This window comes from Tasmannia lanceolata, unplaced genomic scaffold (assembly GCF_043159265.1).
Source record: "Tasmannia lanceolata isolate RefF3 unplaced genomic scaffold, GAP_Taslan_0.1 ptg000020l, whole genome shotgun sequence".
NCBI classification, from domain to species: Eukaryota; Viridiplantae; Streptophyta; class Magnoliopsida; order Canellales; family Winteraceae; genus Tasmannia; species Tasmannia lanceolata.
In genome coordinates this window covers 14,509,727-14,528,942 of record NW_027518697.1, presented here as the reverse complement: position 1 = coordinate 14,528,942, position 19,216 = coordinate 14,509,727, and the positions used below count along the sequence as shown (strand labels likewise).

At 39.5% G+C, this 19,216-nt stretch overlaps 1 protein-coding gene across 1 annotated transcript; it reads right to left on the bottom strand.

Moving 5' to 3' along the window:
- Positions 1-9,067: 9,067 nt before the first annotated feature.
- On the bottom strand, positions 9,068-15,211 carry LOC143854068 (putative serine/threonine-protein kinase PIX13). The gene is made up of 6 exons (XM_077363811.1): positions 14,934-15,211; positions 14,526-14,839; positions 12,840-12,975; positions 12,278-12,420; positions 11,601-11,724; positions 9,068-9,785 (listed from the first exon to the last, which is right to left on the bottom strand). Exons 1-6 carry the CDS (start codon positions 15,004-15,006, stop codon positions 9,328-9,330), a joined length of 1,248 nt encoding a protein of 415 aa, XP_077219926.1. The 5' UTR covers positions 15,007-15,211; the 3' UTR covers positions 9,068-9,327.
- Between the last annotated feature and the right edge of the window lie 4,005 nt (positions 15,212-19,216).

Genomic DNA, 19,216 nt, shown 5'->3' with positions numbered 1-19,216 from the left:
TTAGCCAAGGTGTTCTACCTCTCAAGGTGAGTTTTATTTAATTATTCACTTGTTATACAACATCTTGTCTTTTAATCTAACATCCTATACTTGATACATTGAATTAAAACAAGGCTACTGATATTGACATTGTCATGCGAATTGCATCGTTCGGACAATTCTAGCTTCCCGAGAGGGACGTTTCTGCTCAGCAGTCAATCTAGTATGTTTCAAAGTATGGTAGATTATGTAGAGTTTTTAAGAACTAAAATACACAAAATAAGAAGAAAATATAGGAGGCTTTTTCTTTCACTAATTTTCCATATCTTTTTTTTTCATATAACAAATAGGGATTTTCTAGCGTCCATGCAACATCCCATCGGCGAAATGCCTTTGGCGATGGACGCTAGCAAATCCCCTCTTTCCATTCCATCCTATGTAAGAAAACTTGTTTCGATAACCATTAACTTCCTATAAAATAGCACTCAACAACTATCACTTAAATAAGATAAGAACAACTAAGCAAGCAAATAACAAAAGGGGGGATTTGCTAGCGTCCCTCCGCAAAATGCAATTTGCGATGAACGCTAGCAAATGCAATAAAAAGGACTTTCAACCGTTTAACTCTGGCCAATCTTCTAGAAGACCAAAGATAGAGTTGGCTTAGGTGGGACCCACTAGTTTGAATTAGGTCTCCAACATATTAGGGCTTGCGACCCTGCGTTGTATCACCCGATCTCGATTTTTCATATATAATGTTACTAATGTATCCCCTTCGTAAAGGATTTCTCCATAATGGCCATGAACGGTTGCCCCTGGGGTGGCCAGATGAGGCTTAGCTGATCTTATCAGATAAAGACGTTCTTCAGTAATATCATCATGACTTCTTCCTACAAAAGAAAGAAAGGACTTACTATCTTTGGGATCTGTTGCTACACCGCTGCTCAATATCTTAATAGATCAACTCTATTATATAAGTTGATTCCTAACTTTTCGAGAGGAAGAAAGGAGGTGAATATATCACTTCTCTTAAAAAAATGAGTTTTTATATGGTGCCTAAGCATGAAGTACCATGAAGGCAGTACCACGCTTGATATTCGATCAAACAACAGCCCACTTTTTAAAAAGTTGTTTTTTTATGAATGGCAGATAGTATTAATTAGAGTGCAGAGACCGAGGAGGTCAGCCCAAAAGATACAAGAGAAGATCAAATAACCAAAGCAAAATACAAAGGATGCAAAAACATAGGAACAGAGCGGTCAAGGGAGAAGAAAATCAAACATCTCTAACCTCGGCCTATCACCTATTGGCTCTCTCCCGAGCTAATCTATCAGTAACACTATTGGTGGATCTCCTGACATGGATGAACAAAATTGACGACCCTTTCACACGATCTAGAATCCCGTTGAATTACCGAGCAAACCGCCAAGGAGTGACCAAAGAGCCTATAAACCATTGAATGACATTGAGGGAGTCCCCCTCAACCACAACCCTATCCAAGCAGCCTCTATCAAAGCATTTTACAGCTTGATGCACTACATGAACCTCCACCTCAGAAGCACCTGTGATTTCAATAGGACCAATAACAGCACCTGACGGATCCCTTAGCGCCCCCCCCCCCCGAACAAAAAAAAAAAAAAACCCCACACCCAATGCCAGCTAGAACTGGATTGCCTCTACTTGACCCATCGAAGTTTAACTCAAGGAAATCTTGGGCGAGAGGCTCTGATGCAGGAGCATCTTGGAATCTTTACATCAGCCTTCATTGCTCTTTAGTTAGTATTTTTCTTATGTCATTAGTGGTAAGTGTGGCATTAGTGTTTTCTTTGTAATTGTCAAGTGCTCTCCTTATTAGACATTTACTAATAGGCTAGGGGTAGTTTAGGCAATAATGTAATTGGCTATACAAGCCAAATGCCTTCATTTTTCATTTTGGAGACCTTGACATTGTAATCGTTGAAATTTGGGAAATAAATATGTGTTTTTCGTTTTGGAGGGGAACTCTTGAAAAAGAGGGTTTCTTGTGAAAATTCAGAAGAGGAGAACCGAGCTGAGATTTCAAGCTCTACCTCTTTGATTATTATCTTCAACGTTGAATCTTCAGGGAATTTTGATTGATTTGTGTCTTGGCGCTCCCAGGCCAAGATCCATTGGAGCTTGGGTTGAATTCATCAAAGAAGAAGGCAGATCTGTATTCGTGTGCAAGGTTGCAGAAATCCTCAAGCTGCCAAGAGTCTCTGCAAGTGAGAATCATTAGAAAGACATCTCTAGGGCATGCAAGTGGAATCGGCTTGTGCAAATCCACCATGAAAGTGCCAAAGCTGCTAGACTCAATAGATCCATGGAAATTCATCCCCAGCATATTATCCCGCATCAGGCTCCACTCAAGCGCAATAAAAGGGCAAGACTCATTACTTGTTAGAGTAATTAGGGTTTAAGCAAGGATGCTTAAAGCATTACACCCAAGGTATCTAGTTTGGAATTCCAAGTTTGTTGCCTCCAGCCCCTAATATATATAGAGATACACTAGGGTTATGAGAGGTTAATGGGCTCCAGCTCAAATGGGCCCACTACACCTGGTCCATTACCTATTGGGCTTATATTAGAACATACATGGGTTATATTATATATACCCAACAATCTCCTCCTATGTTCTACATATAGCACAATCCAATAGATAGATAATGTGATGTCCAAAACAAAATTATTGAAGCACCCATATCACCATATCAATAAAGATTTGTAATCCAATTGGAAACAAAATACTTTAAAGAATAACCAAAAGTTTTAGAAATAATCTAAACTCAAACATAAGCAGTTTCATATGTAGGTGAACTATTTAATCAACGGAAAAGAAAATAATAGTTCCCACTGCCCTATAAGGATTCACTCATCAAGTAAGTCATCCTCATCAAGATCTAAATTGAGGCAATCTCCTCCATTTTCGCCAATTCCTGTAAATTATCAAATATGAATTTCATTAAAAAAATGAATCCAATCATTTGTGTATTTTACTAAAAGTATCTAGTTCTACCAGAAGAACTTAGTACAATTTCATAATGGCTGAAAAAACAAATATTAATATCAATAAGCATCAATGTCAAGTTTCAATCAAGAACAAGACCTAAATAGTTTCTTTTACAAAGAACCATTCCATGTTTCCATTTGGAATGTTACAGGCATCATATCCAAATTGAGTTAAGCTGTATCATCAAGTTTGGAATGAAACAACCTTTCCCAAGAAGGACATGTCATCAAATGTGGAATGACATAAAGATAACTGTAAACATCATTGAAACATATCAAGTGCTTATCTTGGCCAAGATAGGGAGATTCGAAAAAATTCAAAATAATAAGAATGTAGGTTAAGACACGTCTACACAGTCTTTAACCCCATCTCCCCCACAGTTTTGAATATTCGATCTTTGTTCAGTCCCTTCGTAAGAGCATCGGCCATATTATCCTTCGATCGCACATCAACCAAAGTGATAATACCTTGTTCTAGAAGATAATTCAGCATGGCATGTTTCAGCCTGACATGTCTCCTCTTACCATTAAAGAGTGAGTTTTTCACAATCGTAATTGTAGCTTGATTATCACAGAACAAACTTAAAGAGTTAATCTTTAAATTGGTCAATGGAATGTCCAGGATCAGATCTCTTATCCAGTCTGCTTCATCTCCTGTAGAAGCTAAAGCATAAAGTTCCGATTCCATAGATGACAGAGCAATACAAGTCTGTCTCTTTGACTTCCATGCAACAGCGGCTCTACCCAGTGTAAAAACATAACCACTGGCAGATTTACTGTCTCCTAATTCTGAGCCCCATGATGCATCAGAATACCCTTCCAGGATAGGAGGATGGCTAGTATAGCATAGAGCATATCCTTGAGTACCCTTAAGGTATCTCATCAGCCTCATAAGGGCATCCCAGTGCTCATGGCCAGGATTACTAGTGAAACGACTCAGCATGCCAACTGTAAAGACTATGTCTGGTCTAGTGCAACTCATAGCATACATGAGACTACCAATCAGTTTAGAATAATCTAACTGATTCACACTGTCTCCTTCATTAGAGATCAGCTTCTTGGTATAATCAAATGGTGTCTCAATCGGTTTACACGCACTGTATCCCTATGTAGAAAGTAGTTTTTCAATATAATGGGCTTGGCTAAGAGTAATCCCTTGCCTTTCAAAACTTACTTTCATACCAAGAATGGTGTCAACCACACCAAGATCTTTCATGTCGAATTCTTGAGCCAGAGTGGTTTTTACGTCACTCACTGCAGAGAGATCGGAACCAAGAATCAACATATCGTCTACATACAAACAAATAATCGCAACCTTATTCGACACAGAACGATAGTAAAGGCATTTATCTGAGTAACTGGTCTGAAAACCAAAGCTCTTTACTACCTTGTCAAATTTTTGATGCCACAATTTAGGTGCTTGTTTAAGACCATACAAAGATTTGTGTAACTTACAAACTCTGTTCTCGAAACCTTCCATGACAAACCCTTCAGGTTGGTTCATGTAGATTTCTTCTGTGAGGTCTCCATTAAGGAAAGCCGTTTTTACATCCATTTGATGCACAACATACTTCTCAATAGAAGCCAAAGCAAGAAGAATTCTTATCGTTGCCAAATGACAGACCGGTGAGTAAACATCAAAGTAGTCTATCCCACTGACTTGAGTATAGCCCTTAGCTACTAAACGTGCTTTATACCGAGCTATGGATCCGTCAGGATTAAGTTTCTTCTTCAAAATCCACTTACAGCCCACAGTCTTAGCCCCTTTTGGCAAATCGACTAGCTGCCAAGTTTGATTTTGTAGCAGAGAGCTCATTTCATCATCAATGGCTTCTGCCCACAACAAAGACTCCCTAGATCTCATCGCTTCCTTATAGGTTGATGGATCATTCTCTACATGGTAGGTCACAAAGTCCTCACCAAAGTTCTTGGGTACTCTATCTCTTGTAGAAACTCTTAAAGGTTCTGATGTAGAAATCAGTGTAGGACAGGTGTCAGAAGTATTATGTTCAAACTCTACATGCGATTCTGTAACCATTTCAGTATCGCCAGGTAGGTTCAAACCATGATCTCTGAGAAATTTATTCTCAAAGAATACTGCATCTCTAGATTCTATAACCAAATTGGTAGATAGATCCAAAAACCGATCAGCAGCACTATCTTCTGCACCACCTAGATAAACACAAGTGTTTGTTCTAGGTCCTACCTTAGGTCTCCTAGGGTCTTGTATCCTCACATAAGCAATACAGCCCCAAGTCTTAAGAGTGTCATATCTACAAGGATGTTTATGCTATAACTCATAAGGAGTAGTGGTCAACTTAGAGTGGTGTACTCTATTCAGGATGTGATTTGCAGTTAAAACTGCTTCTCCCCAATAGCTAGTAGGCATGCCAGCTGTCAATAACATAGAATTTAACATTTCAGTTAATGTCCGGTTCTTACGTTCAGCTATGCCATTAGATTGAGGTGAGTAAGGAGCAGTAGTTTCAAGTATTATGCCCTGAGAGGCACAGAATTCCTTGAACTCTGTCAAAGTGTATTCTCCTCCTCTATCACTCCTAAATCGCTTAATTTTCAAGTTCAATTGATTTTCAACACGATTCTTGAAAATTTTAAATTTATCAAAAGCTTCATCTTTCGATTTTAGGAGATAAATATGACAAAATCTAGAAAAATCGTCTATAAAAGTGATTAAATACTTCCGACCACCTCGAGTAGTGAAACTTTTAAAGTCACAGAGGTCAGAATGAATTAACTCAAGAAGGTGTGTGTTCCTAGAAACCGAACGAAAGGGTTTTCTAGTGATCTTGGTTTGTGCACACACTTCACACCTGTCAAATCTAATCAATGTATCTAATGGTATATTATAAGTGTTAGCAAGTTTTACCATTTTTCTATAGTTCACATGTCCCAATCTAGTGTGTAACAACTTAGGATCAATCAAAGTGGAACTAACCTGACTAACGGTTTCATTTGCTAAACTCAGTCTATACATACCATCGATTAAGAAAGCACAGCCAAAATAATAAGAGTTAACAGTTAAAGTTACTCTACCACCCAAAAAAGATGAACACATGCCAGCGTTGTCTAAAAGACTAATAGAAATTAAATTCTTTTGAATAGCAGGAACTACTTTAACATTTTTTAAAGTTAGTATTTTACCTGAAGAAAGGACCAGGTTCGCAGTTCCAGTGTGAGTCACTTTTGCCTCAGCTCCACTAGCCACTGTAACGGTCTCTTTCACACCAACAGCATCCGTAAGTAGTTTCTTCGAGTTGCAAACATGGCAGGTGGCTCCTGTATCTAACCACCAGTCTGAAGAAGTACTGGCCTTACCATTGCCTAACATGGCAATAAAGCTCTTAGGCGCAGCACTGCCCACCATCATATGAGCTTCCTTTTGTGGTGTGTCAGATTTAGCCTTCTTAGGTTGTTTACACTCTGCAGCAAAATGACCCCATTTCCCACAGTTGTGGCACTTGCCCTTCTTTTTCTGAAAGATAGTCTTTTTGGCCTCCAACTTGGGATGGTCACTTTTAGGTGACTTGGATTTCCGAGGAAATTTCTTGGGATATGTTACCGCGTTAGCAGCAGACTGTTGCTGTCTTACCATCTCCAAGTTATTCCTAGCTCGATTCTCATCTTCGATTCGAATGAATCGTTTGAGATCATCCAGTCCCACTTGCAACTTTTTTCGATACATCTCGGTTTTGAAAGAATGCCATGCAGATGGTAATTTGTATATAATTGCACCCACAAGAAATGAATCACAGACAACTATTTTTTCATTATTCAACTTAGATCTCAAATTTTCTAGATCAGTAACTTGAGGAGTGATTTCCTTGTCTTCTTGAAACTTGAAATCCATGAATTTGTCCACAAGATGGGTCTTGGACAATTCCTCCTCCTTCTTGAATTGAGCATCTAAGTTGTCCCATATTGCTTTAGCAGTGTTAAATTTACTATAGGTTTTCCGCAAGACGATCTGAAAGACAATTCAACAAGTAGTCTTTGCAGAAATCCTCATCCCTAAGCCATTGAGATTCATCAACGTCTTCATCCGTCTCAGCAAAGGTACTCAAAACAGTGTAAAAACAGTTCATGTATTTTAGACTGAATTGAGTCTTTCGCTTCCATGAGGTAAACTCAGATCCACCAAAGGAGTGAAGTTTGACCATCTCAAAAGGCATAGAAATCTTTTCCATTGCAATATTTAGGTGAAATTAAAAATTAGAAAGAGTGCACCTGATTGACGAAAATCAAGAACCGAATCCAAGAACCAAGTCAAAGCCGAGCTCCAAAAATAAGGCCAAAGGTGCGCTCTGCCAACCGGTTGTTCTCCCAAAGAGGATTCAACAAGCGTTGAAAGATATGCAAAGCCACAATCAAGAGCAGGCCATAAGAACTTTCAACCCAATACAAGGTCCAACAGAAGTGGGTTAAGAGAGGGTTGTAGAAAAAACCACGTCAAAGAGGGTTCGCTTCCACTGCCAGATTTCTATGGAGAGAAACCCACTTCCAAACAACTACTGTGGGAGTGAAAAAAAAAAAACAAGATGGTCGAGTCACCCTTCTCTGCTTTGTGGGCCAAGAAACATAACCTATCTCACTGACTATGTTAGAAAAAGGAGATCAAGGTGCCGTTGATGTACAAGCTGGAGAGAAAAAAAAGGCCCACACTTGTTCCTATTTCTGAGATAGAGAGGCACAAGGATTTCGCCCACCAACATCAAGATTCAAACCGTTTGATAAAGTCAATCTTGGCCAAAACGGTTTATGTGATATTGGATTCTGTCTTGAACCCACGAGAAAGAAAATAAGGCAGACGAGTAATATAACCCACGGCCAATTCGTGCCCTTCTCCAAACGATTGACGATTTGGCCACCCCTTGATTCAAACAGTAGAGAGAGGCACACCCACAATCTTGTTTTCCAACGAGGGTTCTCTGTTTTTATTTTTTGGTAACGAGAGTTGGGTAAGGGTTTTGATCTCTCGTATGCTTCTCTCTCTCAAAAATAAAACGCAAGAACATCAGTCTCTGTCGAGTGAAAGAAAGAGATGGAGTATTCTTTGAGAATAAATTTCTCAGAGATCATGGGTTATATTATATATACCCAACATTACTGTTGCAAACCACACTCCAACCTTCCCATAGGTTCTAGTCCGACACGAACCGAAGGCATGCAGATCCGCACCCAAGAAATAGTGAGCGCAATCACTTTTTAAAAGGCTGCCGTTAGATCAAATATCAAAGGCGGTACGTTTGACATACTCCCTTCGTGTATTTTGTGGGACCCAACAATACTTTTGACTTTTTGGTTCCACTAGCACATGCGTGGGCCCAATTAATGAGTCGGTCTACATGGTCCTGATCCCATGGCACATGGATCTAGCCTCTAGGCTCGTCAAACCAAGATGGAACTAGCTCCAATGGGTTAGATGCGACCGTTATCTCTGAGCGTTGTGTCTGGATGGCATGAAGTAACAAAATATCCCCAGACCACAATTTTTTTGGCTACTAATATTTGCACTGCCATGTTTTTATAACGTGACGAACTCACTTTGTCTTTTCTTTTTAATTGGGTGCTGAGAGCATTTTGGGAATTGTTGTTACTTTTGACAGTCGATTAATTAAAGGATAAAAGACAAGCTGAGTTCCTCTCGTTATCAAAACATGCTAGTCAGAATATCAATACCCCTTTTTTTTTTTGGGAAATGATATATCCGCCCCTTTTGATCTACCCAGTGGTTTTTTTTGGGAAATGATATATCCGCCTCTTTTGATCACCACGAACACCCCTGTCAGTATATCAATGACAAAAGATGGGCTGTTGTACTTATTTGAGAAGAATTCGATGCTCCTTATTGCCATAAACACTGACAGGAGGTGTTCCTGGTGATCAAAAGGGGCGGATATATCACTTCCCTTTTTTTTTTAATGGCAAAGAATTATATTACTAAAGAAAGAAACCTAGGAAGCTACCCATGGATCAAGATAATCAAGTACAAGGCAACCAATAAAAATACACAGAATCAATCAAGGTGGAAGGAAATCGAAGGTTTTCAAAACCGCACTTGAATATATTACAAATTTAAAAGAATATCCATGCTTTAATACCATTTATTCTCAAAATGCGGCCACCAGCCATCCGTTAAATTATAAATTCCCACTTCTCTATTATATTACACTCATTGATGTAAATCTTAATCTCATATCCATAAACTACATCAATTGCAATACAAAAAACAAAATCAGAATCACTAAACAAAAAATGAGGATGGTCCAACAAGTAGAAACAACTAGATATTTGAGGAGCAATTCACCGCGTATGCCTTCGGCCACGAGCGCTTGCATCCTGGCCGTCGATCTTCGGATGAACTGGGGAACGTTGCTGCGCATAGTGTGAGTGGTGATGATGGTTTTGGCCAGAAGTACGCGAAGATCTGATCTTGGAATCGTTTGGCTTATCTTTGATGGCTTCGATCCGCTGAAGAGTCTCCATTACCTCTTTCATGGATGGTCGAAATTTGGGTTCAGATTCGAGACATCTAAGAGCGAGCTGAGCTGCTTGCAATGCACCTTTCGCCGGATACTGGCCCTCGAGCCGGTGGTCCATCACGTCTTTTAGCTTTCTCCGATTGTTTAGATATGGCTTCACCCAATCTACTAAAATGTGTTGCCCACTCGGACGATTAGGGTCAATTGCTCGTTGTCCCGAGAGCATCTCTAGTAACACAACACCAAATCCATACACATCGCTCTTCACGTATAGATGGCCTGCGCGATTAGGGCATATCTTTTGGTCAGAAAATCATTTCAAATAAAAAATGTTCTATAAAATGGGAGTTCTTTCTCAGCTGAAAACACTATCAGCATCTGAACAGGAAGATCTTTGAGCAGTTTAGTCTTAGTTCTGCTTATGCTTACCTTAGCAAAAGAATAAGTGTACTGTCCCAGTGAAAACCGATTCACTAGGGTGCGACAAATAATTTTTTTTATTAGACATGACTAATAAAAAACTAAACGTAGGCAATGGTTCACGTTGGACGAAAAAAATACACATCATAGGATGTTATCATTGGATGATTGGTGTGATTTTTGGCTTATAGGGGATCCAAGAAAGTCCTATCTAATGGATGGCTCGGGTCAATGATACACGGCAATGGGTCACCTCATAAGGAGCACTTGTAAGAAAGAAAAGAGAGACGATTTTATAGTCTCTCTATAAGACCCAGCTGTCATTTTCTCCCTTTCCCATTGTGAAACGATCGTTTGGTTTACCAAGAAGGTAAATTTTAGAAATCCAAGTAAAATTCCACCTTTATAGTAACACATCACTAGACATGCATGGTTAACCAGAAGACATCCTTGGGAGTCTCCAAGGATTTCAATGCTACATTAGCAACCAAACAAGGATTTTTCCTGTATTTCTTTTTTCTGCTTGTATTTTATTTCCACGCCCTTCTCGGTTGGGTTAGTGTGCTTTTGTTTTGCTTCCTTTATAAAATACCCACCATTCAAAAAAAAAAAACCAAGGAGTTTTGCAGATGTGGCACCCAAATGCCAAGGATAAACTATCCCAGCTTTTGTGCAACCAAACACACCTTACAGAAGCCCAATTTTTTGGTGCAACCAAACCGACGTGTCTTCCTATCAGCTCCCTTATTATAAAAAGACATGGGAATGGTATTTCCACCCATCACTTCATAGGTTTTTAATTTGTAATTTAGTTCAAATTATCCATTTAAAAAGTGTTTACCAAATCAAAGTATTATTTACTATTATTTAATAAGTATTATTGACTTAAAAAAAGTATTAATGACTTATAGGAGGGTTTATAGAAATGAGATGAAAAAAACAAATAAACAAACAAAAGGTGTGCCTTCAAATCGTTGTTCTTCATTGTCTTTTTGTTAACCAAGTACAAAAGGGGGAAGGAAAAAAAAACAAGGATGCTGTATTTTTCTATTCTTTTTTAATTTTTTTTTTGACTCTTTAGTCTGACTTTGACAAAATGGAAATTCCACAGAACCGGATGAACCGCTTCATACGCATAAGAAGTTAAGAACACATCCAATGGTTCCAAATCCAAAGGATTAGAAGTAGAAATCATTTCCCTCAAAAAAAAAAAAAAAAAAAACCCTTAATTAGGCCATGTTTGGCAACTATGAATTATTATTTCCATGTAATATTAGTCTATACTCAATGGTGAGACATGGCTGGAGAGGGAGAAACTGAATCATTTCCATTGTATGGGGTGAGGCCATGTAGTCAAGTATTTCCAAAAGTACTGAGCCCATACCACAGGAAAATCCAGCCCATTTTATGGGCTACAAAGTAAATAGATTATGCCCCCAAAATCATTTCCACATGATGATCCCAACCCTCCAATCTATAGATGTTACCATAATATGCATTATGAGTTCCTCTGTAGCTAGGATCATACTATAGAAATGACTTTTTGGGCACAACCTATTACGTTGTGACCCATCAAATGGATTGTTTGTCATCTCATTATGAACTAAAAGTCTATGGAATAACATTTCATGGTTGCCAAACATGGCCTTAGAAGCTAACAAGTAAATGTAGTACCTGTTTGAACATATTCAGGAGCTGCATATCCACTTGTGCCCACGATTCGTGTGGTGACATGAGAATTGCTACCCAACGGCCCATCTTTTGCCAGTCCGAAATCTGAAATTTTCGCATTATGATCCTATACACAAAACAAAAGTGGAGTTGCTTTAATGAATTGAAGTTTGCATGCGAACTTTTTTTTTTCTTTTTTTTGTTCACATCCCACAAACTACCTTGAGCCTGAACTACATCTAGAATGGCTAAGGTAGGCAGGTCTTTACAAGATATTTCCACCCATCCCACCGACTACCCTGAGCCTTAACTGGATCTGAAATGGCCAAGGCTAGTGGGTCTTTTGTCAACCATGAAAGTTTTTTCCATGGAGTATTAGCTTACCAAGTGTTAAAAGAGGGTTAGGGAAAGAGGGCATGAGTGAGGAAATGATGTAGTGGTAGTAAGATAAGGAAAACTAAAACTCTATTTTGAATAGAGTTTCCTTTTCCCTATTTTCAGCCACTCTCCGCACTCTCCGCACTCTCCTCAGTCCTCACTCATGCCCTCTCAATTCTCTTCATCTCGGACCCTCCCTCCCTCCCTCCTCTCCCACCACTTGATAAACCAATATTCCATGGAAAAAAACTTTCATGGCTGCCAAACATGGCCTAACATAGAATTTCAGAGTCAATTTTTACCGTATCGAGAAGGATATTAGATGCTTTAAAATCGCGATATATGACTTTTTCTGAGGTGTTGTGGAGGAAAGCAAGCCCTCTTGCAGCACCTATAGCAATCTTAAGCCTTATGCTCCATGAAAGTGGCTGGAAAGCCGAACCTCCTGCAGAAAAACAAATCAATAACAATCTTAGAGAATGTGAATAGCTCTAACTATCAATATCAATTGGTGATGAAACGCTGAAAAGCAAGGGAAAAAAAATACTCAAATATGATTTATTTTCCCCTGTTTTTAAGCCATTTTCTCACCCTCTACTCACTAATGCTTTCTCAAGTCTCTCCTTCTCCCACCCTCCTCACCCCCTCTCACAGCATTATAAACTAATATTTCATGGAATCTTTTTTCCTGATGCACCCGAATTTGACACTTATCACCTGTGTCGAATTCTGACACTTGTACCCATACTCATGCAACATAGGCCATAAAAAATGAATTGGAATCAACTCCTAATTCCCCAAAATCGACCCAAGTTGCACCACTAGGGAAGATGCACTATTAAAACTCATGTTGCAACAACTTACTTCTAAAAAGGTGGTTTTCCAAGCTCCCCCTTGGCATAAATTCATATACCAGTAGGAGCTCTCTGTCCTCCCAGCAGTATCCCAACAGCTTCACAAGATTGGGATGGGAAAGCCTCCCCAGGAAGTTCACCTCAGCCTGCATCACAACACAAAACAATAACTAAAACTGTGAGTTTCTGCACATAAAAGTATGGGAAAAATCATTTTTGAAACAGCATTGTTTTCGAAAACAATTATTGTGATGATGGACACATTGCCAAGTGTACGGTGATCTGGTCCATGGATATTGTTCTCCATCACAAATCCGGCCTATTGCCCTTGGTCCCACTCTAATTGGATGATTCTAGACCGTTGATCGAGAACCATGAAGAATACATCCTTCAGCTGTCGGGATTACCAAGTACATATGCCAAGTGTGGACTGAAATTATTTTTGTTCTACCTCCCTTCTTTTGATAGATGTACCCCCTCTCTTTATTTAACAAAACTTTTTTATATAACAAACAGGAAAAAAACCCCAATGTCAAAAGTTCAAAAGACAGAGGAATGCATCCATCACAAGGGAAGGAGGACATGACTTTTTTTTTTTTAGGTGTCCCCACGCCCTTCGGGGGTAGGACTATTTCCCTACGGATGCGCGCAATCACCCGGAAACCACTCGCATGGGGTAAGCAAGGGGGGATTATGGGGAGCAAACCCATGACTTTACACCAAAGAGCCACACCCTTCTGGGTTAACTTCATTTCTTTTACCAACAAGAAAAAGGAAGGAAAGCTCATAACAGAGGAAAATTGGGGTAGTATTTTTTTATATTCTATCTTAGAAATATGCTAAAGTAGTAAAGTCCCTCTTACAAAAAAGGGTTGAAAGTGCGCCCTCATTGGCTGAAGTGCATTTCATACTCCTTGACTTGCAGCCATTATGAATGTATGAAATTCATTTCAGCCAATGGGGGCGCCCTTTCAGCCCTTTTTTGCAAGGGCCTCACTGAGTTTAGAATTCCTCTTCTAATATTCATATCAATGAGAGGAATTTCTCCACCGAAACAAAATCCCAATATATCAAAGTAAGAGAGTAGAAATTCAACAATCTATCAGAAAGTTTAGATAATGAAAATTCTTTATCCAAAAAGCTAAAGAGATAAATAAAAACTAGATATTTCAATTGCATTTCCAACCTTATTAAGGCCCTCTTCATTTTGGATTCCAAGAATTGATTTTGAGTCCAAAAGCGATTATTGGACTCAAAATTAAATGCAAATTTGAGTCCAATAACCAGTTTAGATCTCAAAATCCATCCCAGGAAATCCATCTCAGTTCTCATATAAGAAGAGAAGAAGCCAATAAAAAATCCAACCATACCCAAGAACATTTTCGTTTATGATTATGACAACCGATTGTGAGTGCCAAACTGATTATTGGACTCTAAAAACGAAAAGGGCAAGATTATGACAACCGATTTAAGACCCGGTTTGTTTTTTTTATTTTGACAACCGATTGTGAGTCAAAAACTGAGTATTGTACTCAAAATTACCAAACCAAACAAACAGAGCCTAAACAAAATTTATGTCCAATAATCAGTTTTGACTCAAAATTGATTCTCAAAAATCCAAAACAAACACAATAGGATTGTCAAAATCTTAGAACAAACAGGGACTTAAAAATAAACGATTATTGAATTAATTTACCTGCCATTCCTCCCATCCCTGCAAACTATCAGAATTCAATTTCTTCACTGCTATTACCATCCCACTACCACTCTTTGCTGGGTTCAATGTTTTCTCATCAATCCACCCTTTAAAAACCCTCCCAAAACCTCCCTCCCCAAGAACAGTATCAGGTCTAAAACCCTTTGTAGCGCTTCTCAATTCAGCAAACGTAAAAATTCTCAAGTTGGGTGTCGGTAAAATTTTACCCTCAACACAAACCTCTTCCACACTATCAGAAAATCCATAACTACTTCTAGATAACTTACTTTCAGTACTACTTGTCTTTGAAGTCACTGAAATTACAGGAAAAAAAAAACAAAGGGATTAAGAAACATGAAAAAGAAAACAAAAACTAAAGAATTAAAATACTTGAATTTTTTCTTTTACCTGTACTTGAAGGCCTAGTTGTGCTTGGGGTTTGAGAGGCTTTAACTTTGTTTTTTCCCCAACAATTCCCCATATCTCTTTCGTTTGCTTTTTTCTATTTCTACTCAAGTTGTAGCAATTGACATGGCCTTGTGTTTCTCTTCAGAAAAAGAGAAATTTCACAAGAGAGAGAGAGAAGGAAAATTCGTCCTGGGTTTCTTCTTAAACTTCCTGGGGTTCTTCTTATAGTCTGTTTTTCCATGTCCTACCTTCGCTTCCTGTCTTGACTGTTGACTTTGTAATCGTTTTGTTGTCGTAGGCAATTGATATATTCGCCTACCTTTTTTTTACCAGGCCACCTACTTGAAGTATAAAAGGAGGGGGCTAATATATCACTTTCCTCTTTTACCATCAATGGCTTTAATGTTGTTTTCATTGTAAAAGAAGTAGAAGAGTCCTCCAGTTTGACAATTTGCAGATAGGGTGATTCAGGTCATGCCATCAATTTGTGACTGGATACATTATAGTAGATTTTCTTGAACTCATTAAAAAAGACCAAAATGTACTTATACATGAAAAAGATAAAACAATATGAGAATTTATATGGTCGGCCATGTAAAGGGCTAAATGGTGGTAAGAGACAAAACCTGCTGTCTTGGTTTTTGAGCCATCGAAAAGTAAAAAAAGGCTTTCTCTTGGATTAAAATCCAAGGGAGAGATGGTTTTCTCTCTCCGCCCTTTATAATCTCACGGCCGAGCATCATATAAAAACTCAAACAAAATTACCTTTGTAAAATGTAAATTCAAAAAAAATTACCTTCGTAAAAGAACATAAATAATTTCTATATGAATTATGCATAGGTGTAAAAAAGTAGGCCCACCCCATAAAAAAATGATGTGTAAAAATTTGGGCTCCACCATACACAGGGCTCAGGTGGAGATCATGAGACCTACCCTATCAAAACATGAGGCAAAATGATGGCCCCCCAACCTGATGCATGTGTCTGAATTGAGTTGTTGGGACCACCCGATCAAAATATTTCACTGAGCTTCACGATTATTTCTATCTCCTGGTAGTATCCGTATAAAACTACGTCGGATCCTCCCCGAAACATAACCTAGAATCAGATCTTCATTATCTAAACGAACCCGGAACATACCATTTGGAAGTGATTCAGTAATTAAACCTTCATGAATCTATCCCCCCTCCTTATAAAAGGATAAAATCTCCCTTTAACGGTTTATGTGAGAATGGTTCACTGCTGCTTGAGGATAAATTCATCTCCTTGAACATTTTTCTTTGCCTTAAAGACTAAACAAATAACGTTAAAGGGGGGATTTTATCCGTCAGTCAAATAAATCGGGCATGGGTATTTTAGCCTCAAATTGATAGCAGGACTCGACCTGATTTGCAAAATTAATACGTGATGACTTTGCCGTCAAACTAGAAGACAATCTTTGCTAGGAGCACTCAGCACTGCTAGTAAAACGGGATTCCGTTTTGGGGAAAAAAATGGGCATCAAACATTTTAGCCACGTCCCACTAAAAGACAAAATGAAGAGAACAAATCCCCATAAAAGCAATAAATGCACTTTCAAATACCCAAATCAACGGTTATGTCAGGTCCCTTTTTATTTTCAAAACGGAATCCCGTTATCAAAGTGTTTTCATAAAGGCGGATTTGGCACTAGGATGTTTTAATAATTGCACATACTCAGCTTGTTTTTTAATCCTTTAATCGGCTTGTCATAGTTTTTCGGGAAATGTAATAATAACTTTTGACAACTGTTTAAATAATACAAGACAATATGAGTTAGTGCTATTATCAAAACATGGTAGTGCCAATATCCATAGCCAGGTAATTGATATTTGCACTTCAATTTTTTTAGTAACGACACTCTTCGCTTTATTTACTTTATTAGAAGAGAGCTGATGACGTGGCGGGGCCTTTTCTACATAATTTAACGGAAGACCTGATGATATTTGCACTCTCTCACCTATCTTTGCAAGTAGACTTGGACTAATTCAGCGGGTGAGAGACACATGTCGGTTGTTTCCGTGTAGCAAACTCGTAGGACATGTTTGTCAACCGTGAAAAACTATTGCATGAAGATTGATTGGCCCAAATTTAAGGGTGCAACCCGGGTGGGTTTGGTCGGGTTGAGGCCACCCTAACAAAATCGAATTATCGCAACCCTAACCCGATCTAACCTGTGCTTTGGGTTGAGGAATGTCAACCCTAACCCAACCCACCCATAAATCTCTCAACTCTAACCCAACCTGTGTAGCCCTATTTTCCAAATCGGGTTGGGCTGGACTAGGCAAAATAGAAAAGGTACAAAAAAAAAAAAGACATTGTGTTTTGTAGGGTTGCAACTTGGGTTGGGTTGGGTTTTACCTGACCCGAATCAACCCGACCTGAAAAAACCATGGGTCGGGTTCAAATATCATGGGTCTTGGGCTGGGTAGGGTTTGAGATTTAAAAACCTGCATTAATCTCGGGCCGGGTGAGGCTCCTCCGACCGCTACTGGTGCAAGAACATCAATTGACTTTGAAGGGGTCGGGTTTAAAGGGAAAAAACCCGACCCAAGGTAAAACCCGCATTGTTCTCGGTTCCTTTTTTATATTCTATAATTAATAAAAATTAGGGAAAAATACACTTAGACCCCCTGTGGTTTCTGACACATTCAACTTAACCCCTAATGTTAAAAAAGTTACAAGTAGACCCCATGTGATTTCAATTTGTATAAGGTAGGCCCCCTCAGTTGACGGTTCGTCCACAGATTGAAGGGTTATGATGATCCGATGGAGCTGATTTTTTGGGCACACCCTATCTATGTCAAGGCCCATAAGATGAACGCTTTGGATCATCCAAACAATGTGGGCCCACTGTGTTTTTGGTAGTGTTTGGATTCGGGTATGTGCCCACATTGTTTGGATGATCCAAAGCGTTCATTTGATGGGCCTTGACATAGATAGGATGTGCCCAAAAAATCAGCTCCATCGGATCATCATAACCCTTCAATTTGTGGATGAACCGTCAACTGAGGGGGCCTACCTTATACAAATTGAAACCACATGGGGTCTACTTGTAACTTTTTAAACATTAGGGGTTAAGTTGAATGTGTCAGAAACCACAAGGGGTCTAAGTGTATTTTTCCCTAACAATTAAAAACTCTCGAATGAAAAATCCTTTCATCGTGTTAGTCTGCACTCTCTCCCTCTCTCTCCACTATGAAATTTCTTTGTATTGGTGCTTCATTTAATATGAATATGGTTTATAATATTTTTTTTTTTTTCCTTTTCAAAATTTTAATCTCATAAGAGGAAATCTTTCAGTAGGGTGCGACCTCATTGTAGCACAGTGAGGAACACCCACAATGATCTGAACCGTACATTTGATGAGAATTCTCTTTTGGATTTCTTATAAGCCAAAAAAAAATTAAGTTAATCATGCAACCTTAACTTGCAGTAACATATTTTTCCTTTTTGGTTGTTGAATGTTGTTAGACCTAAAATCGGTAACAGGTACAGCAGTGATGTAAGAGCTGAGCTGGATGACTAGGAGAGCTGAGTCCTGAAGGACCGGAGTGAACGAGGAGTGAGGTGGTCGAGAGAGAGTCCTGCTATGAGGGCTGAGTCCTGCACAAGGCAAGCGAGGTCAGAAGACCAGACCGGGTTTTACTCCGGACAGGCCCTTCGACACTCAAGTCAGTATGAGCAGGAGTGAAGGGGAGATGTCTAAGAGTTTAGGGAGAGAAGAGATTTTCGCATTACCCCTTGGTTTGAGCTTTGAATCCCTTTTTATAGGGAAAACCTGGTGAGGTGTCTTGGACAGGTGTCCAGGACAGATGGCGGCCTGTAAGAGGCTGGAGTTCACCTACCCCAGGACAGGTGGCAGGCTGTGAGTGGCTGGAGTTCACCTACCCCAGGACAGGTGGCAGGCTGTGAGTGGCTGGAGTTCACCTACTCCGGGACAGGTGGCAGCCTGTGAGTGGCTGGAGTTCACCTGCTCTGGGACAGGTGGCAGCCTGTGAGTGGCTGGAGTTTTTACACCCCATCAGTTGCCCCCCAGTTTTCCAAGTCATTGAGTGACTTGGGAAAGTGTGGTTGATCGCTTATCTGGGTGGACAGGTGTTGTGTGGAAGTGAATCGGAGGGTTCAGTCTGGAGGTCCAGTCCGGAGTCCAGCTGGAAGTGGAGTCCGGAGATTCAGTCCGGAGTCCGGCTGGAAGTGGAGTCCGGAGGTCCAGTCCGGAGTTCGGCTGGAAGTGGAGTCCGGAGTCCGGCTGAAAGTTGAGTC